The sequence below is a fragment of the Apodemus sylvaticus genome, chromosome 14, assembly GCF_947179515.1.
Source record: "Apodemus sylvaticus chromosome 14, mApoSyl1.1, whole genome shotgun sequence".
NCBI lineage: Eukaryota > Metazoa > Chordata > Mammalia > Rodentia > Muridae > Apodemus > Apodemus sylvaticus.
This window is the reverse complement of record NC_067485.1, coordinates 56,846,078-56,863,967: the sequence shown is the minus strand read 5'-3', so window position 1 is coordinate 56,863,967 and position 17,890 is coordinate 56,846,078. Positions and strand designations below refer to the sequence as shown.

The 17,890-nt window shown below is 46.7% G+C and overlaps 1 protein-coding gene across 8 annotated transcripts in view; it reads left to right on the top strand.

Annotated features, from left to right (window-relative positions):
- Positions 1-17,890, top strand: part of Svil (supervillin) — a 184,626-nt gene that overhangs the window by 135,199 nt on the left and 31,537 nt on the right. For 6 of the 8 annotated variants that reach the window (XM_052157226.1, XM_052157227.1, XM_052157229.1 and 3 more), the window contains 4 exons: positions 954-1,533; positions 2,285-2,507; positions 8,343-8,466; positions 11,862-11,909. In XM_052157226.1, coding sequence (XP_052013186.1) covers positions 954-1,533; positions 2,285-2,507; positions 8,343-8,466; positions 11,862-11,909 — 975 coding nt within the window. The remainder of the gene's footprint in view (positions 1-953; positions 1,534-2,284; positions 2,508-8,342; positions 8,467-11,861; positions 11,910-17,890) is intronic. The other 2 variants (XM_052157230.1, XM_052157225.1) reach the window with 1 other exon arrangement.

The window sequence follows — 17,890 nt, the reverse complement described above, 5'->3', positions numbered from 1 at the left end:
TGCTGTAAGCGGTGTGTGTGTGTGTGTGGTGTGAGTGGTGTGTGTGTGGTGTGTGGTGTATGTATATGTGTGTTGTATGTGTATGTGTGTTTAGGGGTGTGTGTATACTTGTGTGTGTGTGGTGTATGTGTGTGTGGTGTGTGAGTGTGCTGTGTGCTGTTTTTGTATGTGTATATGTGTGTATGTGTGTTGGGGTCTGTGTGTATACCTATGTGTGTGTATGCTGTAAGCGGGGTGTGTGTGTGTGTGTGTGTGTATGTGGTGTGAGTGGTGTGTGTGTGATGTGTGGTGTATGTGTATGTGTGTTTAGGGGTGTGTGTATACTTGTGTGTGTGTGTGTATGGTGTATGTGTGTATAGTGTGTGAGTGTGCTGTGTGCTGTTTGTTGTATGTGTATGTGTGTATATGTGTGTTTGGGGGTCTATGTGTATACCTGTGTGTGTATGTGCTGTATGTGGTGTGTGTGTGTGTGTGTGTGTGTGTGGTATGTGTAGTGTATGTGTGTATGGTGTGTGCTATGTGGTGTGTATAGGTGTATATGTGTGTGTGGTATGTACTGTGTGTATGTGTGTGTGTGTGTTTGTGTGTGTGCATGGTGTGTGTGTGTATTGTCTTTGAACACACCTGTGCAGTATTGCTCTTGGATTTGTGGCACAGGACGGGGTCCACAGGTGAGCCTCTAAGTGGCTTCATCTTCCCATCCCTAAGGCAGAACCAGACCCACGTTTGCTGTTTCCTCTGTTGTTCATAACTTGCTTGGGATGAGTCCACTGTGGTTGACTATAAAAGCAAGCTGCCTCTCAGAAGGTTCGTGTGTGGTGTGTTCTGTGTGCTCTTTAACCGTGCAGGCTGGTTTTCCAGTAAGACGTGACAGGAGGCTAAACTGCAGGTGCATTATCCCCGCCTGTGCCAGTCCCTCAGGTGACGATGCCTCTAAACTGTGTCCCCCCCAGGTGCAGAGTGGGAAGCTCATCTCCTTCTCCCCCACCGTGAACACCTCTGTTTCTACCGTGGCCTCTGCGGTTGCCCCCACGTATGCAGGGGACCTTCGGAAGTCATCTGTTGACAACAGCACAAGTGCCACTGACTATAAGTCTCCTTCTCCTGTGGAAACCTCAGACTCTCCCGTCAAAAGCATTCTGAAACCACAAGCTTGGCGGCCTCTGGCCGAGCACAGTGGGAGCAAAGGAATGCCGAGGGAGTCTGGAGAGACAGAAAGCAAGAATGCTCTGCCTGTGGCTGCAGAAGACAGTGGCATTCAAACACCAGGAGCCTTCGAGGAGGAAGCAGGGCCCTCCTACCGCGTCCTTGGCCGAGTCAGGGAGGGTGATGGACAGAAGGAGCCCAGGCACACCATCCTGAGGAGGGGAAGCTTAGAGCTAGCTAATCCTTCTGCGGCACACCTTGGTGATGAGCCGAAGGAATTTTCCACTGCTAAAAGCAGTTTGCAAGAGAATCTGGACCTGAAGGAGAAGCAGGCCTCGGAAGAGAACACAGATGTGGAGAATGTCATGAGGAAGTTCTCACTCAAAGGTAAGGCCCTGCACCTAACTCCCAGGCTTTCTAAGGGCTCTGCGGCCTGACAGACTTTGCGTTTGTGTTGTTTCTGGCTAACTACATCTAGAGACAGGTTATCAGTAGAACTGATCAGAAGGTCAGTGAATCATAGCCCTTTCTCCAGACCTCTCTTCCCCTCGAATCTAACTCAGTCAGTGAACTGATCAGAGTATATGACAGCAAAAGTGTCTGCAATTCTTAATTCCCCTTGATAAGGGTTTCGGGTGACTGGTGACATTAACTCACACAATGGCCCTCTTAGTTCCCGAGCGGTGTTGACCCCTTTTACTAAAGCTGATGGCCTAAAAGTCCCGCACCCAGTAAGCACAGAGAATAAGGACTTGAACCCACGTGGTCTCCAGACTCATCATGCATTCTGATCATACAGTTCATGTACAGTCTGCATTAGACTCTGACCTGCTTCCATTAACACACATTTATCGTATGTCAGTTGAGACAGGCTTGGGTTGAGTTCAGCTCACTAGAAATGAAGATGTGTCGCTTCTCGGCCTTTTGGCTAAGATCAAGTGAAACGAAGATGTGCTGTTTAAGAGAAGTAAGGCTGCACAGCCGACTCAGGCTAGCTTCTCGCAGTGGCTTGTGCTGCAGTGGCCTGGGTAACCCACCTTGGACCCACAGCCTGACTCTGATGCCGCACCGCACCTCAGGGTATGCAGCTGGAAAGCTGTTTGCCTGCGGACTGATGCTGACTGGCTCTCATTCTCAGAGTTTGGAGAAGCTGCTTCTGAGCAGATGGAGGAGGCGGCTGCCAGGAAAGCCCCTGTTCAGATGTCAACCCCAGGGGCCCGGAAGCAGCAGGAGTCCTCCGAGCAGCTAGCCGAGAAGCTCTTCAAGAACCCTTGCGCCATGTTTGCTTCTGGAGAGGTCAAAGTGCCAGTGGGCGACAGTATCCTGGATTCACCCAGCAAAACCATGTCAATCAAAGAAAGGTAAGCCCTCTGGGGATTGGCAGACACATTGTAAAGGGAAACCAACTTGCCCTGCTCTGCTGTCATGCTAAAATAACCCTGGGAGGCCGAGGCATAGGAACAGGAGCTACACCTCAGTTAGCAAAGTTGAGATGTCCAATCCAGACTCGGAGGAAGGAGGAAGAGGGACACCTTGTTTGTCTCTGGTCTCTGTCTAGTTTTCTGGGAGCTGCAATCTAGGCTCTTTCTGCTGCAGAAACATGTGATTCAAACTGCAGGTGCAATCACCTTCTGATATTCTGGGTAAAATAAATATAGGATGAAGAGAGTTAAGTTCACACAGAGTATCTGTGTCTTAGATTAGAACCTGTTTGCTGCGTGTTCTAGGAAATAAGATGAATTGTCTTTTTCTAAATTTTTGTTACATTTATTTATTTGCATGTGTGTGTGAGTGTGTGTGTGAATGTGTGTGCATGTGTACTTATAATACATGTGCCATAAAATGTGTGTAGAGGTCAATGGACTACTTGCAGAAATCACTCCTTTTCCTCCAGTATGTGGTTCCTGGGCTGGAACTCAGGTTGTTGGTCTTGGCACGCTGGGCCGTCGTACCAACCAAAGATGAGTGATTGTTTTGAACATTTAGAAAATTTCTTTTTCCCTTCCCCCATTCCTTCTTTCCCCCCCTCCTTCCTTTTCTCCCTCCCTTCCTCCCTCCCTTCCTTCCATTTTCCTTCCTTCCATCCTTCCTCCTTTCTTTCCTTCCTCCCTCCCCCTTCCTCTCTTAATTATTTTCTAAATTCCTCACTCCCCCTCCCTCTCCTGCCTCTCTCTCCCCCCCTTCCCTCCCTTTTTCTTCTCCCCTTCCCTCCTCCCTATTTCCCCCTCCCTTCCTCCTCCCTCCCTTCCTCCCTCCCTCCAATGCTGGTGAGTTCACCTAAGTTCTATACCTGCTAGGTAAGCATTTTACCACCCAACTGCAGCTCCAGGTGAAAATTTCATTAGACGGTAGCTGCAGGATTTCTTGATTCAGTTGCTTGTTTTCAGTAAACTCGAGTGGATCTGTAGCTCTCTGTGAATTAGACCCTGAGGGAAAACTTATCTGTTTAAAGCTGGACTGGCTGTGAAGCACAGCTTTTTAACCAGGCTTTGTGGGGAAGGTAGAAGGTGACTCAAGGCTTCTGTGAACGACCTGGAAGGGAGGCCAGATACAGGGATATAGGCAGTGTGCACCTGTTGCTTATCTGTAGCCAAAACCTCTCAGAGAGATTCCTGACCCATGTCCACTCAGAATCCTGACAGGAGTGCCTGCAAAATATTCAGCTACTCCATTTCATTGTTAATGGGCTTTTTTTTAAAAAAAAAGGTCACAGTCTCTTTGTTCAGCCATTATGCTGACTATCATAAAGTGTTGGTAGGAAATAGGTCACCCATGACTCTCCCTGTGCCTTGATGGTACTTTTATGTGTACATAACTGAAAATACCTAAGTATCTATCTTCACCATTCACCAGAGAGAAGGTTCCCTGAGTGGAGGCTCTAATCCTTCTCATCATTAAAGGTAAAGCTTGACCTAGTGAGGAGAGCGGTGTTAGTCAAACACTTATTTGGGCTTTGCCCTTCTTTCCTGGGGTGACATATAAACTCCTAGGTCTTTCAAATCATAGTAGGTCCAGCAATTCTGATGGCCTCCATTTGCCAAAGGAGGTGTCTTAGTAAGTGTTGCTGTGAAGAGACACTGTGACCACAGCAACTCTTAAAACTCCTTTAAGTTGCTTCTGCTGGATAATTTTGTTACAGCAATGAGAAAAACTACTACAACATCTACAGCATCTAGTTTGAACCTTCAACCAGAATGAAAGTTGGGATTCTTTTTTCTAGTGGATTTACAAAGCCGCCATTTTATCACTGTCTAAAAGATTTGAGAACACAGGGCCCCCTTTTAGGAATGTTTTTGAAAAAGCGTTAAAGTTCTGTAAGTTAGAGATGGAAGCCTGTGACATCTCTTGGGCCTTTCTAGTCACGATCCCATCTCCACTGACTCTGACTCATCTGCCCCTTTCCACACTGGGGAGAAGATGACCAAAAGGCAAGAAGATCCACCCTTTCACCTGAAGGCTCTGAAGACTGAGATGGCTCCTGTAAATATTGGAGAATCCACCCCTTATGGAGAGGAAGGAGAGAGGCGGAGATCTGCCTTAGGGGTTAACTGGGCTCGCTGTGTACATGCCCTTTCATTGCTCCTCTGCACCTGATACAGCCTGTCTCCATGTTTCCCCAGCAAACTCCTGCTCTGACTTTGAGCTAGAAGATTTCAGCTACCAGTGATCCTCAGATTGGTGTAGGAACAGACAGAGGTCCCACATTTACCTGTCCCTGATTCAGCCTTTGAGTTCTGGTGCTACAAGGAGTATCTGGGATTGAGTAATTTGAAAAGCAAAAGAATGTACTTTGACTCCATGTTCTTGGGAATGCCATCTCAGGTAGAGGGTCTCCTGACAATTTAGAACATGGAGGAAGGTCAGGTCAGCTCAGTCATACCTTTCCTCCCATTGACAGCTACCTAGGAAGACTGGTTTGAAGGAGAAGAGATTTATGTTAGCTGTCTCAAGTCTTCAGTTCCCAGTTGGCTAGCTCCGATGCTTCTGGGAACCCAGGAATCAGAGAGCCAACAGGGTATGACTAGAGACAAGAGAATTTCCAGTGATTGCTTTCTTCAATAAGCCCCACCTCTAGAAATGTCTACTACCTCCAAAAAATGACATTAAATCCTGAATCCACCAGGGGATTGACTGATTCATCCTCTGAGGGAGGCTGACCCCTAGTGGCCCCACCAACTCTCAAGGATTGACTCCAGGGAGAACATCTGTGCAGAGAACAGCAAACCAGAGAGGCTCTTTCAGTACTGATCCAGAGTCCAGAGTATAAACTCTTTCTCAAGAAAAAGTTATTAATCCTTTTGAAGTATCTCTTCATCCCTGAAGTTCTGCTCAGGATAGCATCATGATGACAGCTAACGTGCGTATGAGAAGAAGCTTGCGGTTCTCTTCCGCTTAATAGGCAGGAAGGGCTGGGGCCTGGCTCAGTGCGGAGTGCGTGCTCAGCATTTACTAGGCTCCAGCCTCAGGCTTCAGCACCAGAGAAATTCAAATAGATACAAAGCAAGTGGTCCGGTAGATTGCTCGGAATGACGCCCTTGCCGCCCAAGCCTAAGGAACTGGGTTGGAATCCCTGGCATGAACGTAGAAGCTGGCACAGGACAGACATCTGTGACCCCAGTGTTGGCAAGTGAAACAAGACAGGCAGATCTCAGGGTACATGTACACACACACACACACACACACACACACACAGCATAACATCAGAAGAAAAGAGAAAGGAGAAAAAGAAAACGTAACTAGAGGCTAGAGTCAGAGCTCAGCATGGAGCTGATGCTTAGATGGACAAGGTCCCAGGTTCAGCCTTCAGCACCAGATAACAATAAAAGCAGACAGAAAGCTCATTATCAATATTAACTCTTCTGACTTTCTCATTAGCAAGACCAGAATCCATGCAGTCGCTTCCCAGTGCTGCTCAGCCTAAATCCACGGGTGCTTCTGTTTCTCTGAACTGTCTAAAGGGGAAACACAAACACCTTAGCTGATAGTTACAGGCACGTGGTCTGCCTGCCCCTTCTCTGACCCAGCCCTGACTGTTATGAGCCTGGAAAAACTTGTCCTCCTCCAGCAAGCTCTCAAGCCAGAATTCCTGCCGAAGATCAGGGGCTGTGGCAAAGGGCACAAGGCAGCCTGGTAAGCACGTGTCCCACTGGCCCTGGGCCAGGCCGGTGTGTTAGCAGGCTGATGCTATGCTACTCACTGGGTGTGGAGTCTCAGCCTGAGCAGATGCCCCAGCTCTCTACGTCACGGCCCACAAATAGCCCTTACACTTGGCAGATGTTAAAAATCTGCTGGCAATTGTTGGCGCTGCACAGTGGCAAGTTCTGTCACGTGTTGACCCAGACCCTCGCCCTCTGCAGGGGTGATGAAGGGCTGTGAGATTGCCCTTCAAAAGATATGCAGCCCTCCACAGCTTGCTGAACACCAAACAGGACATCAGAAGGGACGGGATAATACACTCAGTCGCCGTGTGCTGTTATGAAGTCCCTCGTCATGTGTACTCTGTAAGGGAGGGCTGGGGCTTGTACCACGTGGCTCAACGGGAGCCATTTCTCCCATATCATTTTGCTTATTCTGGTGCCTTTGGAAGTTTCTAATACTGAAGGAACCTTCATATTGAGCAGTAACATTTTCAGGGCTTTAGAATGGACTCGTTCTGTGGAAGCCATCCTTCAAGGGCTGGGAGACCACTACAAGGAAGTTGGGAGGCTCTGCTTTTCCTGACAGAGGTGGGCACTGTGCGTGTGCCCAGCTCAGTTTCTCATGGGAGGAAAGGACTGGGACTTGGAGAGGCAAGAGTGGCATCACACCTCCTCTCCCACCAGCGCGCAGCAGGGCCTGGACCAGTCTGCATCTGCTTTCCTATCCAGATGATGAGAATGCCTTGTTTGTCATGCGTGACCTGGACGTGAAGAGGCCGTGTTCAGTCACGCGTGACAAACAAGGCAAGGAGGACAAGGTGCCTGAGTGGAAAGGGCGGACAGCTAAACTAACCACCTTGGTTAACTAACCAGCCTTGGTGGGACTGGTTCCTGACAAGAAGGGACTGGGCAGACTGGGCAGACTGGGCCTGCTGTGGGGAGACACACAGCAGAGGGAAGCGCCATCTATGGCAACAGGAGCTTCTGGCTTAGCAGTTCCAGCCTGGGGCCAAGTGTTCAAACACGTGAACCTACGGGGGCATTTCGTGTTCAATTTCGTATCCAAACCCAGACTACAGCTGCTTGGCTGCTTGGCAGTCGCTGGGTCACGGGCACGACCTGTCAGAAAGCACAAGGGAGTGGAGTCTCATCACCTCGATTCTTTACGCCTCCCCCACCCCCACCAGCCTTTACGTTGTTTGAACACCAGCCTCAGTGAGTCTCCTAGGCCCTGTCCATTTGTCAATCCCACTCTGTTGAACTTAAATGGCTGAGATGTTTTCCTTGGTGACAGCACGCTGTCTAAAATAGCCTATTGTTCTGCAAGATGGCTTCTCAGACAGAACCAAATGTGCAAGCCGCTTTAGACAAAATCCAGCTGTGCCTAGCCTAAAGTGTGTTGGTAATACTCTTCCCTTAATGAGATTCTTTTTTTAGTGTATTTTTTCCCCTTGGAGAAACTTGAACTAATAATTTTTCAAAGAGTGTCTTTAGAAAGTAGTTTTGTGTTAGGATACGAGGTAAAGACAAAGGTAATCTAGAGGGAAAGACAGGGGGGCTGAGATCAGAAGAGAACAGTTATAAGTTATCATTTGACTTTACTTGAAGTAGATACTGAGATGCCATATCTTTCTGGTTTTATTAGTACACTTATTGCACAAAGCATTGTTTCATTGTGACATTTCCACACAGGAGTAAAGTTACTATGTTTGGAAATCACCTCCCCCCCACCCCCAGACCCCCTTTACTCTTTCCTATTCTTCCTGTTTTAAAGGCAGTTCTGTTCAGCAGTGTTTTCTAACTGCCACTTCTCTCTTTAAATGTTATTTCCCCCAAGTGGCCAGAAGGGGCTTTAGAAGGCATTTCAAAGAGGATAGTTAACTTTTCTCTTTCCCATTGCTCCAGGACACAAAGAATGGTGCTTTTTTATCTGACAAGTCAGTTCCAGCTTTTCTTTCCACACAACTAAAAAAATCCTTGTGACCGGCATGGAAAGGAGGCTCTTGTAAGTTCTGAGGGCGTCGTGCTGACTTCTCGGTTGGCGTGTCCTCCTTCCAGGCTGGCGCTGTTGAAGAAGAGCGGCGAGGAAGACTGGAAGAACAGGCTGATCCGGAAGCAGGAATACGGCAAAGCCACGGGCGGCCTGCACACACCGGAAGTGGAGCAGTCCCTGAAGAAAAAGGTACTGTGTCCACCTCACAAATGCCTCGCTGTGTGTCTCAGGACTCACAATGCACACGTGTGGCTTTACCACCCCTGCTTCAGAGCACTGGCGCTTCCTGGCCCTTAGGAGACATGGTTTGTCACTATGCTGCTAAAGCCAACTAACCACTGGGTCAAGGCTGGAGGCAGAGATGGATGCCAGCACTATGCAGTTGCCTCAACAAACAAGTGCCTCAGTTTCCAAATGTGTTCACTGTTAAATCTTAAGTAAAGTCTGGAGTTAGAACGTGATCAAAGTCTTTCAAATGAGACAGCTAACCACCACAGTTTATAAGTGGCATAGCAAACATGGACTTAAATTTCGGTCCATAGGGACTTTCTGCCTAAGCATAACCCTGTTTCATGATGATGAGGTATAGCTTTTATTGAGTACCTAGATATGAATATCAATTAAATTACGTCACATGTGTGACCATTTCATATGTGGGTGTATCAATGAATTGTTGACTCACAAATGTAGTGATCGTCAGCCTTGGCCGGGTACTCCACGCTTCAGCCATGATGTCCTTGCCCACTGGTGCTCTGGATGCAGATATGCTTGCTGGCTGAGACACAATGATACACTTGAGCCACACCCAATTACCCAACTTCTGGAATCTTCTAAAGTCTTCAGACAGAGACCATACAACTAAGTAGCAGAGCTGTCACCTATACATGATGTCACTTCCCAATGCAGCTGTTTTGAAAGATCCAGATCCCCACAGTCAGGTCAAAACAGAAACAAAGCTCAAACTGAGATGGATTCCCACAGGTCTGTTTAGGAGAGTGAGGGTCCATGAGTTTCCAGAGGGCTGTGGGTAGATGATGGGTCTGAAGTGCCTGGACACTTGGCTAAGGCTCTTATAGGCAGGAGACTTGGGCTCCCCTGCATTCACTCTTAGGATGGAAAACCCAGTTCTGGAAGGAGCAGGGCTCTAGGCCTGGCCTGCACCTCCCAGGGCTCGCCCAGCTCCTGCTTCTGCAGCCAGGTGAACTCACTGTTCCTAGACTCTTCGGTGGCCTAGTTCACTTTGGCCTAGACAATAAGCTCTTTGAAGTTAAAATAAGCCGATCTATTTTAGGCTCTTGTCCCTCACATAGGGAAATCTGAGTTCTGTTAAGGTCAAGTGGTTTTCAGATGCCTCTGACAGCATGCAGGTTCATTTCTTCCCAAGGACTGGGGGTCTGCTTAAGCACACACGACTTCATTACACCTATAGGAGGGAGGCCAGGTGCCTTAGATCTGGTGTTTCTTGAGATGACACTTCGGCTTGCTTGAAAAGTTATTCCAAGTGTCTGTCTGGATGCCGCCCTGGAGAAGGGAAGACATTGGCGACACATGCATGCAGACAGGAGCCTGGTGCCAATGAGGCTTTCTCGTGGGTGGCCATCAGAAGAACAGGAGGGCAGGTACCACAGGAGGTCAGTCATGCAGCCAAACACAAAGAAGATGGACTTAGGGTCACTCACACCCCAGTTCTGAGGCTTTCAAATGGCATGCATCTATGGCTGCCAAACATTTTCTAGCTCGTGGTATTTGGTACACAGACACAGGTCACAGCTGTGGAACATAGACAAGTAAGCCATGTTCATCCGTCCCATGAAAGTTTGTGCAACACCGGCTATAAAGCACGTTCTGAAAGCCACGTGGGGAACTTAAATGTTCCAGCAGCCACCTTAAGAAAAGAACATACCTCAGCATGGTGACACACACCTGACCATCCAGCACTCCCAAAAGAGACCCAACACTGACCTATGGCCTCTGTATGTGCACACACATGTATATCTGCATATGCACGCATGCACCACACCAAAAAAAAAACCTAATTCCTATTTCTACTAATACCATACTGATAATTTAAAACTTTGAGGATCTAGTAAGACCCTAGTAAAAGACACTAGCAGGCTGGAGAGACTGCTCAGTGGTTAAGAGCAATGGCTGTTCTTCCAGAGAATTCAGAGTCAATTCCCAGCACACACGTGGAGGATCACAACAGTCTGTAACCCCAGTTCTAGGGAATCTGACACCGTCTTCTGGCTTTTGTGGAAATCAGGCATGTACTAGGTCCACAGGCATGCATGCAAGCGAACACCTGTACACCAGAAAATGAAGTGATTGTAATTTTTGTAAAAAACATAAGAACCATTAGGGGATGGGATGAGCACACACCCCTAATTCCAGCTCTCAGGAGCCTGGGACAGGAGATGTCCTGTGTGTTCTTTCCTCCCTAGGCCGCCTAGTAAGCTTCAGGTCAGCCAAGGCTACAGAATGATCCCTGTGTCAAAGCAACAACAACAAATTAAATAAATAAATGCCTTGGAAATCTGCAGCTATTTCCTGTCAAAGGGATTGTCCCCAAAGAAACCACGATGTTTCTACCCACGTCTCATCTGGAGCCCTGTGTGATACTGTAGTCTTATTTGGGCTCAGGAGTAGCTTTGAAGAAAGTAAGACTTTTCCGTGTTATTTTCAGCCTTTGTCCCCAGGGGATGTTGTTTGCTTTTTAAGATATCCCTCAAAATCAAGATTAACAAAGTGACTGTTAAGAGCACTGATTCTCCCCCCGCTGGCCTCACGTCCGTGGGAATGACTGAGCTCCCTCCTTCCCCTCTTCTCGCCCTCACAGCCCCCATTCCTGCCTCCTGGATTTGAGGTGGCGTAGGTCCGGGTGAGCAGGCAGACACCGGGCTTCTGCATGTGACACATGCGCTTAGCAGTAGGATCCAAAAGCCACTAAGCAGTGACACAGACCAGGTCCACTCTCAGAGGGACATGTGTACTTGAGCAGGATTTGTTTTCATGTCCATCAAGAGAAGGAAAACAAAGGAAGGTCTTCCAGCCAGGTGTCTTCTTTCTCCCAAGCAAATTATAACTAAAACTCAGCTCTGCTTGGGCCTAGTCCACATTGCGACATAGAATAAGATGACCTAGGTTCGTTCGAAGACAGTCATCCAGTGTCTGGGACTTTTTCCAGGGAATAAAATCCCACTGTAGAATTGGCTGAGTTCAGGTCTGTGTCTGTGTGTGAGTCCTGGTGGGAACAGGCTGCCCTTTCCGCTGTTGCACTAATGAGGTCAGTTAAGGCTTGGATCTCAGATATCACCAAAAAGACCTCAAAAATCAAGGAAGGGACCCTTGCCACATTCGTGCTGGAATCGTCTGTCACGGCTGAGGAGTGTTGTGCTTCGGGGTGGTGTCTGCTCACGGGTTGTCACTCCTCCTGCCCCTGAGGAGCGGTTGGTTGCTTGCTGTTCACGGCTCTGGGGTGTGCACAGGTGCATGCTTCTGCCTGCCTGAACCCAGGCACAGAGGGCTCAGCACAGCAGACTGTGCTTCCCATCCTCTACAATGTTCCTATTTGTTTTAACCTGTAGGAAGAAGGAGGACTTACAGATGATAATGCCATTTCTAATCTGCTTTGGGTAAGCCTGGCTCTCATGCAGGTGTCCTTCTGTAACAGAACACAGGGGATTCCACTGGTGGGTGCAAAGCTTAGACACACAGCCTGGAGACAGAGGTGCAAAGAAAGAGGGAGGGGTCTACCTTGCAAACACTGCAGAGAATCCTCAGAGCCATGCCTCTGAAAAAGAAAGCTTGGGACTCTTAGTGGAATCTTGTGTGTATATATGTGTGTATGCATGTATATATGTGTGTATAAATGCACATATATGTATACACACATATTATATATATACATATATATGATAAACTTGCCATATATAGAAGGAGGCCTACACTTTCCTGAGTGTACTCAGTTTGTAGTCCTACATAGCATATTTTATTTTATTTTTAATAGCACGGGACCATCTCAGGCAAGTGTAGATCATCTGAACAGTGTCATAGTGGCTATAATTGTCTCTGGTTCCTGGTAAAGTTCTCTGGACACCTTATCTGGAAGAAAAAAAACAAAAAAACAAAAAAAAAAAACAAACAGCTTTGAAGGAATGGTGCCTCACAGTCCCTCAGAGGGGCCGAGGCCCTCTGCTGGCCAAGCATAACTGTCCTATGGCCGCTAACATGTCTTCTAATTTCATGGCACCAATGGGTTCCCACGCCTTCCCCATTTGTTTTCTGTATCCCTGGGCAACATACAGATGTCTTTGAGGGTGGAAGCTGATCCTGTGTAATAATATAACGAAAATGCCACAAGGAAAGTGATCGTTTATGTTAACGTATTTAAGCTGTTGGTGAGAGGCCCAGGTCGCATCCCTTTAACTAAATATCCATATACATTTATATATAAGTTCCAGTAATCTACCATTCACTTATCCAGTTACTGCACCACCCCGGCTCAGGTGCACGGCGGGGCTGGGTGGGAGGTATGTCCTTCAGCAATGACTCTCAGAGGAAGGATGCTCTTAGAACCAAAATTGCCATGACAAAGTTAACTGTTAGGAAACTCGTCTTGTGTGTCTCCTGTCCCACCCACTTGCCCACTCTGACACCCTGGCCTGCCCTCCAGTTTTCCCTCTAATTGTCTTGCTCTGCCCTATAGGAACCTGTTTTTGCTTCTGCTTATTCTCCTGCTGTGCCTGCTGCCCATAAACACCTGTCTTTTGTATCTGTTAATCAGGTGAGGAAAAGCCTCTGGGTTAGGCCGCATTGCAGTTTCTGAGTGATAGAGAAGGCTTCATTTGGCGGGATAAGCAGCTCCTTAGTGGCGTTTCATTGTGTGTGTGGAGAGAATGGCGGAGGTTGTGTGTATCTCTGGGTGGTGGAGAATGTTTTTGACGTTTTCTTAATTTTCAAGGTAGCTCACCCCACACCCTGTCCGTCACCCCATATTTTTAGGTGGATTCAGTACTATGAATTCTGCCTCGAAGTCAGGAAACTGAGTGTGGGGAACAGGTCCACGTTTTCTACCTCTGACTTTTCAGGCCTGGGGCAGCAGCCCAGGAAGCGAGAGCATGCCCAGGGTTCCAGCTGAGTACCGTGCGTTCCTGCCCAGGTTGCTGTTGGTGAAACCTCCCTCAGCTCTGACCCACGTTATCAGCCATTACGTGGGCACACAGGATGGTGGCCCTCTCCTCATATGCTTTGTCCTTCCTTGATCCTCATTCTTGACCTTCCTGATTTTGGTCTTAATCTCTGTGGAGCTGGAAACAGGCAGTATTCGCTTGGCCCTGGGCCTTCTTGTACTCTCTTGTCACTGCTGGGCAAAATTCACGTGTCTGAATGGACGCAGCTGATTCAGCCAGTCGCCTTCTCAATGGCATCCTGGTTGTTTTCAAGTTTGGGCAATTGAGGGTAAGGCAGCTATAAGCAAAAGCCCACGTGCGGTTATTTTTGGTAAGACACGAGTTTCAACATCCAGATGCTAAAGGATACGATTGAGAAAGTCCACGGTAAAGTCCACGATAAGAGCATGCTTAGTTTCATAAGAAGCTTCCAGATGTCTTTCTCAGTGGCTGCATCAGGTTCATATTTCTCCAGTATCCAGTGAGGTGTGTCATGCTGCTCAAAGTCTTTGAAAGCGCAAAGGTTTTTAATGTCAGTATTTTTTATATTTTGGCCATAACAAAAAATATATCATAGGGTCACATATTAACGTGTGAGACTCTCCCAGCGTGTCACTGTTGACCGTATTGTCATGCAGTTATTTTCTATCCATGTGTATTCTTTGTATCTACGCAGATGCTTTGTGCATCCATTTTCCAGTCTTTGAGTTTTAAAGTCCTTTGTGAATCTTGGGTAACAGTCCTCAGTTAAATAAGGTCTGCAAATATTTCCTTCCATCCTGAGATTTGTCTTTTCATTCTTCTGATAGAATCCTTCACAGAGCATTTTATTAATCTCAGTGAAGTTCTGTTTGGTAACTAACCCTCTCATGAGTCATGCTTTTGGTATTCTACCTAAAAGATGGTAATACCCAGGCTGGGAAAAACAACATGCATGAGGCCATAGGTTTGATCTTAGTAGGGTGGTGTACATGTATGTATACGTGTGTGTGTGCATGTGCGTATGTGATTAGTTCATGACTAGAATTTCTCCAGTTACCTCTTAGGAGTTTTATAGTTTTACACTTCACAGATAAGACTATGAGCCACTTGGTATTAGTTTTTGTGAATTACATGTGATCTAATCTAGGTTCGTTTTTTGTTTTATATGTAAGTAAGTATGCAAATATTCCAGCATATGAATTCTTAAAAATACTCTTTTCTCTGTAGTATTACATTATTCCTATATACTCATTGGGGTTAAGTCAGATGTAGGTATCCGGGTCTGGCGCTAGACTTTCTAATCTGTTCTGATCATGTAGTCAATGCTGTACTGTCCTGAGGCCTCTACCTTCATGAATCTTCCAGCCAAGAGCTCCACCTTCATCCTGCTTCAGATCCTGTGGGCTGTCGAAGGTTTCTGCTTCTCCATATACATTCAAGTTCAAGATAAGCTTATCTGTTTATAAAAGAACCTTGTGGAACTTTCATTAGGACTACATAGGGTATAGAGAATATCAAATTGGTGAGAACTGAGTTGAACATCTATCCATGAACATTGGATATCTTCCACTAAGTTTAAAAAACAGCATTTATCAAAAGCAATTTATATATCCTGACCTCAAATTTTAGAACATTTTAAACCATGTATCATCACCTTTAACCCTTTACCCAGATATACATGTTAACATGTTTAACTACTTTGCCCCAGTAGTGGTGGTGTCTTGGAGTTTCAAAATTCAAGAGTACAGAGAAGAAAACAGCATGTCTGAACAGCGCACAGGCTCTGTGAGGCAGGGTGCAGCCTCTGCTTCCTCGTCTACTCCACGGCTGTGCGGAGTGAGGTGTCGTTCTACCCAACATCCATCAAATCCCAGCAGCTGGTGACAGGACCAGCCTGAAATCACTTAAAATCCTGAGCACAGGACTTCTACACCACTGCCTCCAGTTTCAGGTCCCGAGGCGCTGATGCAGACATAGATCAGAGTCTTTGTTCGTTCAGGGCAAGGCAATGCTGACTTCTTTACCATTGCATTTGGCCTTATCTCTAGAGATTCTTAGCCTATGCTCCTATCATCTCTGCAATCATGTGCTCAATAGAAGATAAAAACTTAAAAGCTAGATCACAAGAGTTCTTCCTGCGAACATGGCTAACAGTGGAGGAATTTTGCTTTTTAATTTGCTGCTAATCCTAATGAGACCTGAGCTGCACTCCCCTGCCGTAGCTCATCCGTGTGGGTGAGAAGTGGAGATTTGTTGTGATTTCTCTGTAGATTAGGAGAAAGTCAAGCCCATCTGCAGCATCCTGGAAATGCTCCACTGGTTGTCTTGACAACGGCGTGTCTGTTCATCTTCCTTTCTTCCCAGCCTCTTCCCTCTCTCCTTCATGCCCCATCCTCTTTCCCACTCCCTCTGCTTCTCTCCACCGTATTGACGGTATCTGCATTTGCAAGAGTAACTTATAGATGAAGTAGACGTACTGCCAGTATTCCGCCTCTGCTCTCACTAGTCTAGGCTACCAAGCACCCACCTGCAAGCCACAGGACAGAACTTATCAAACAAGAAAAAAACCTAGTGCAGGAAAAGCCAAACAATAATTCAGTTTCAAACTGTAAAACTTAAGAGACCAATACAGATTTTTTTTTTCATGCTTTGAGGAGTTACACTCGTTAGGGTGTCTCTTCCTGGATTTTCAGGAAATACACACTGCTTACCTGTTACTCCTGCTATGGCCTTATAAGGCCAAGGGGTATGAACTTGGGGTTCCCCAGGACAATCATGCCAAATAGCCAAGCTATCTAAAAATTTCCAGAGAAAGAATATCTTATATGTTTAATACTTGCACTTAAAAGGAAGTAAAAAAAAAAAATCCTTCTGGAAGGAGTCGCTTCATCCCAGGGCTCAGATCTTTCATCTTCCGTGAAAACGTTTTGGGTGTTTCCAGGAGAGCTATGCTGTGGACTGGAGGAAAGCCTTTTTTCCTCAGGCACTAGCCACATGACTTTACTACACCTTGCACTTTGGAGAGGCTATGAGCTCACCATAGAGAAAAGAGCCAATTTTAATGGCATTCTGGATGGTTTTGAAAAATATCTTTTTAGCCAACTGCTCTGTTGGTTTTAATTAAACCTTACTTTAGATTCTTCATTTTCAAGCAGCTGTATTCTCTCAAACTTCATTGTATTTTACTGTCACGATGACCTCATAGTTTACTTAGTAAATTTACATAGCTAAAGTGTTCTTTGGAATTAGGGTCGTGGTGTGAATCCTGAGTGAAAGGTTTTAAATGGCTTTTCAAACTGTTAGTACCATTCACTTTGGCAACTGCTAAAACTTGTAGGGGAGGGAACTAGTAGGTTCCATCCTAGGCAGGGCGCCCTCCTATACCTTCCCCTGAAACACCAATTTCTGCTTTGAACTCTTCCTACCACTTCCTTCTCCCTCTCTCTAGTCCCCCTCTCCCAAGTCATGTGTGACTATGAGTCTGTGTCTGTGTCCCTGTGATTGTCCTTACGCGTTTGACTGAGTATGTATATGTGTGACTGTTAATGTGTGTGATTGTGTTTGTGTGTATGGCTGTGTGTATATGTGTACTGTTAATGTGTGTGTTTGTGTGTGTATGTATCTATGTGTGTGGCTGTGTATATGAATGTGTGTGACTGTGTGTGTCTAATTTTATCTTTCCTTCCTAAACCGTGAGCATGGTGTTCGTGCAGTGAGTACTGCCTAAAGTCAAATGCGTTTTCCTTCACGCCCATGATACAGTGATGATCAAGACAAGAGACTTGACATAAGCCTCGGGTTTACCAAACCACACCTGTGTTTGAATTGTCAGTTTCCCGCCCCCCGACCCCCGTAATATTCTTATTAGGCCCACCCCTGGGCCCACACCAGGATCATGCATTGCATTTAGCTTTCAAAGTCTGGGACAAGAGTCTTGGTCTGAACTACTAATGATATCAGAACCCCTGTGGCCATGAAGGTGTGCTGTAAAATCCTGTGCAGGGAAGATTCATGGGTTAGATGATGAGGACACTGGCGTTTGTCACTGAAGTCACCCACAATAGAGACTCAAATGCTGAGAACCCTTGTTCTCAGTGTGGGTTGTGTCTACCACAAAGAGATCCTGGGTGTCCGATCTGTTATGATCTAAAGCCTCCTCCTGGGCTCCCTTAACTGCCTAACTTCCCAGGTGACATCACTGCAGAACCGGAAGGCCCACCCAGGCCTGGGGAATCGTGTAATTCACATTCCTCCTAGCCAGCTCTCCTACCTCATCAAACCCATACCCTTGAGGAGCGAGGCTTTTGAATGTTCTGCTAACCGTGCTCTTCGTGAGCACACGTGAGTAAACTCTCCCAGGATCAGAACACAGGTAAAACACGGCAGCTTTGTCTCTTAACCTGTTTTGTCGCTGGGCAAATGCTGCCAGGCTGAAACTTACCCCTCCGCCTTTCTCCTTTTTC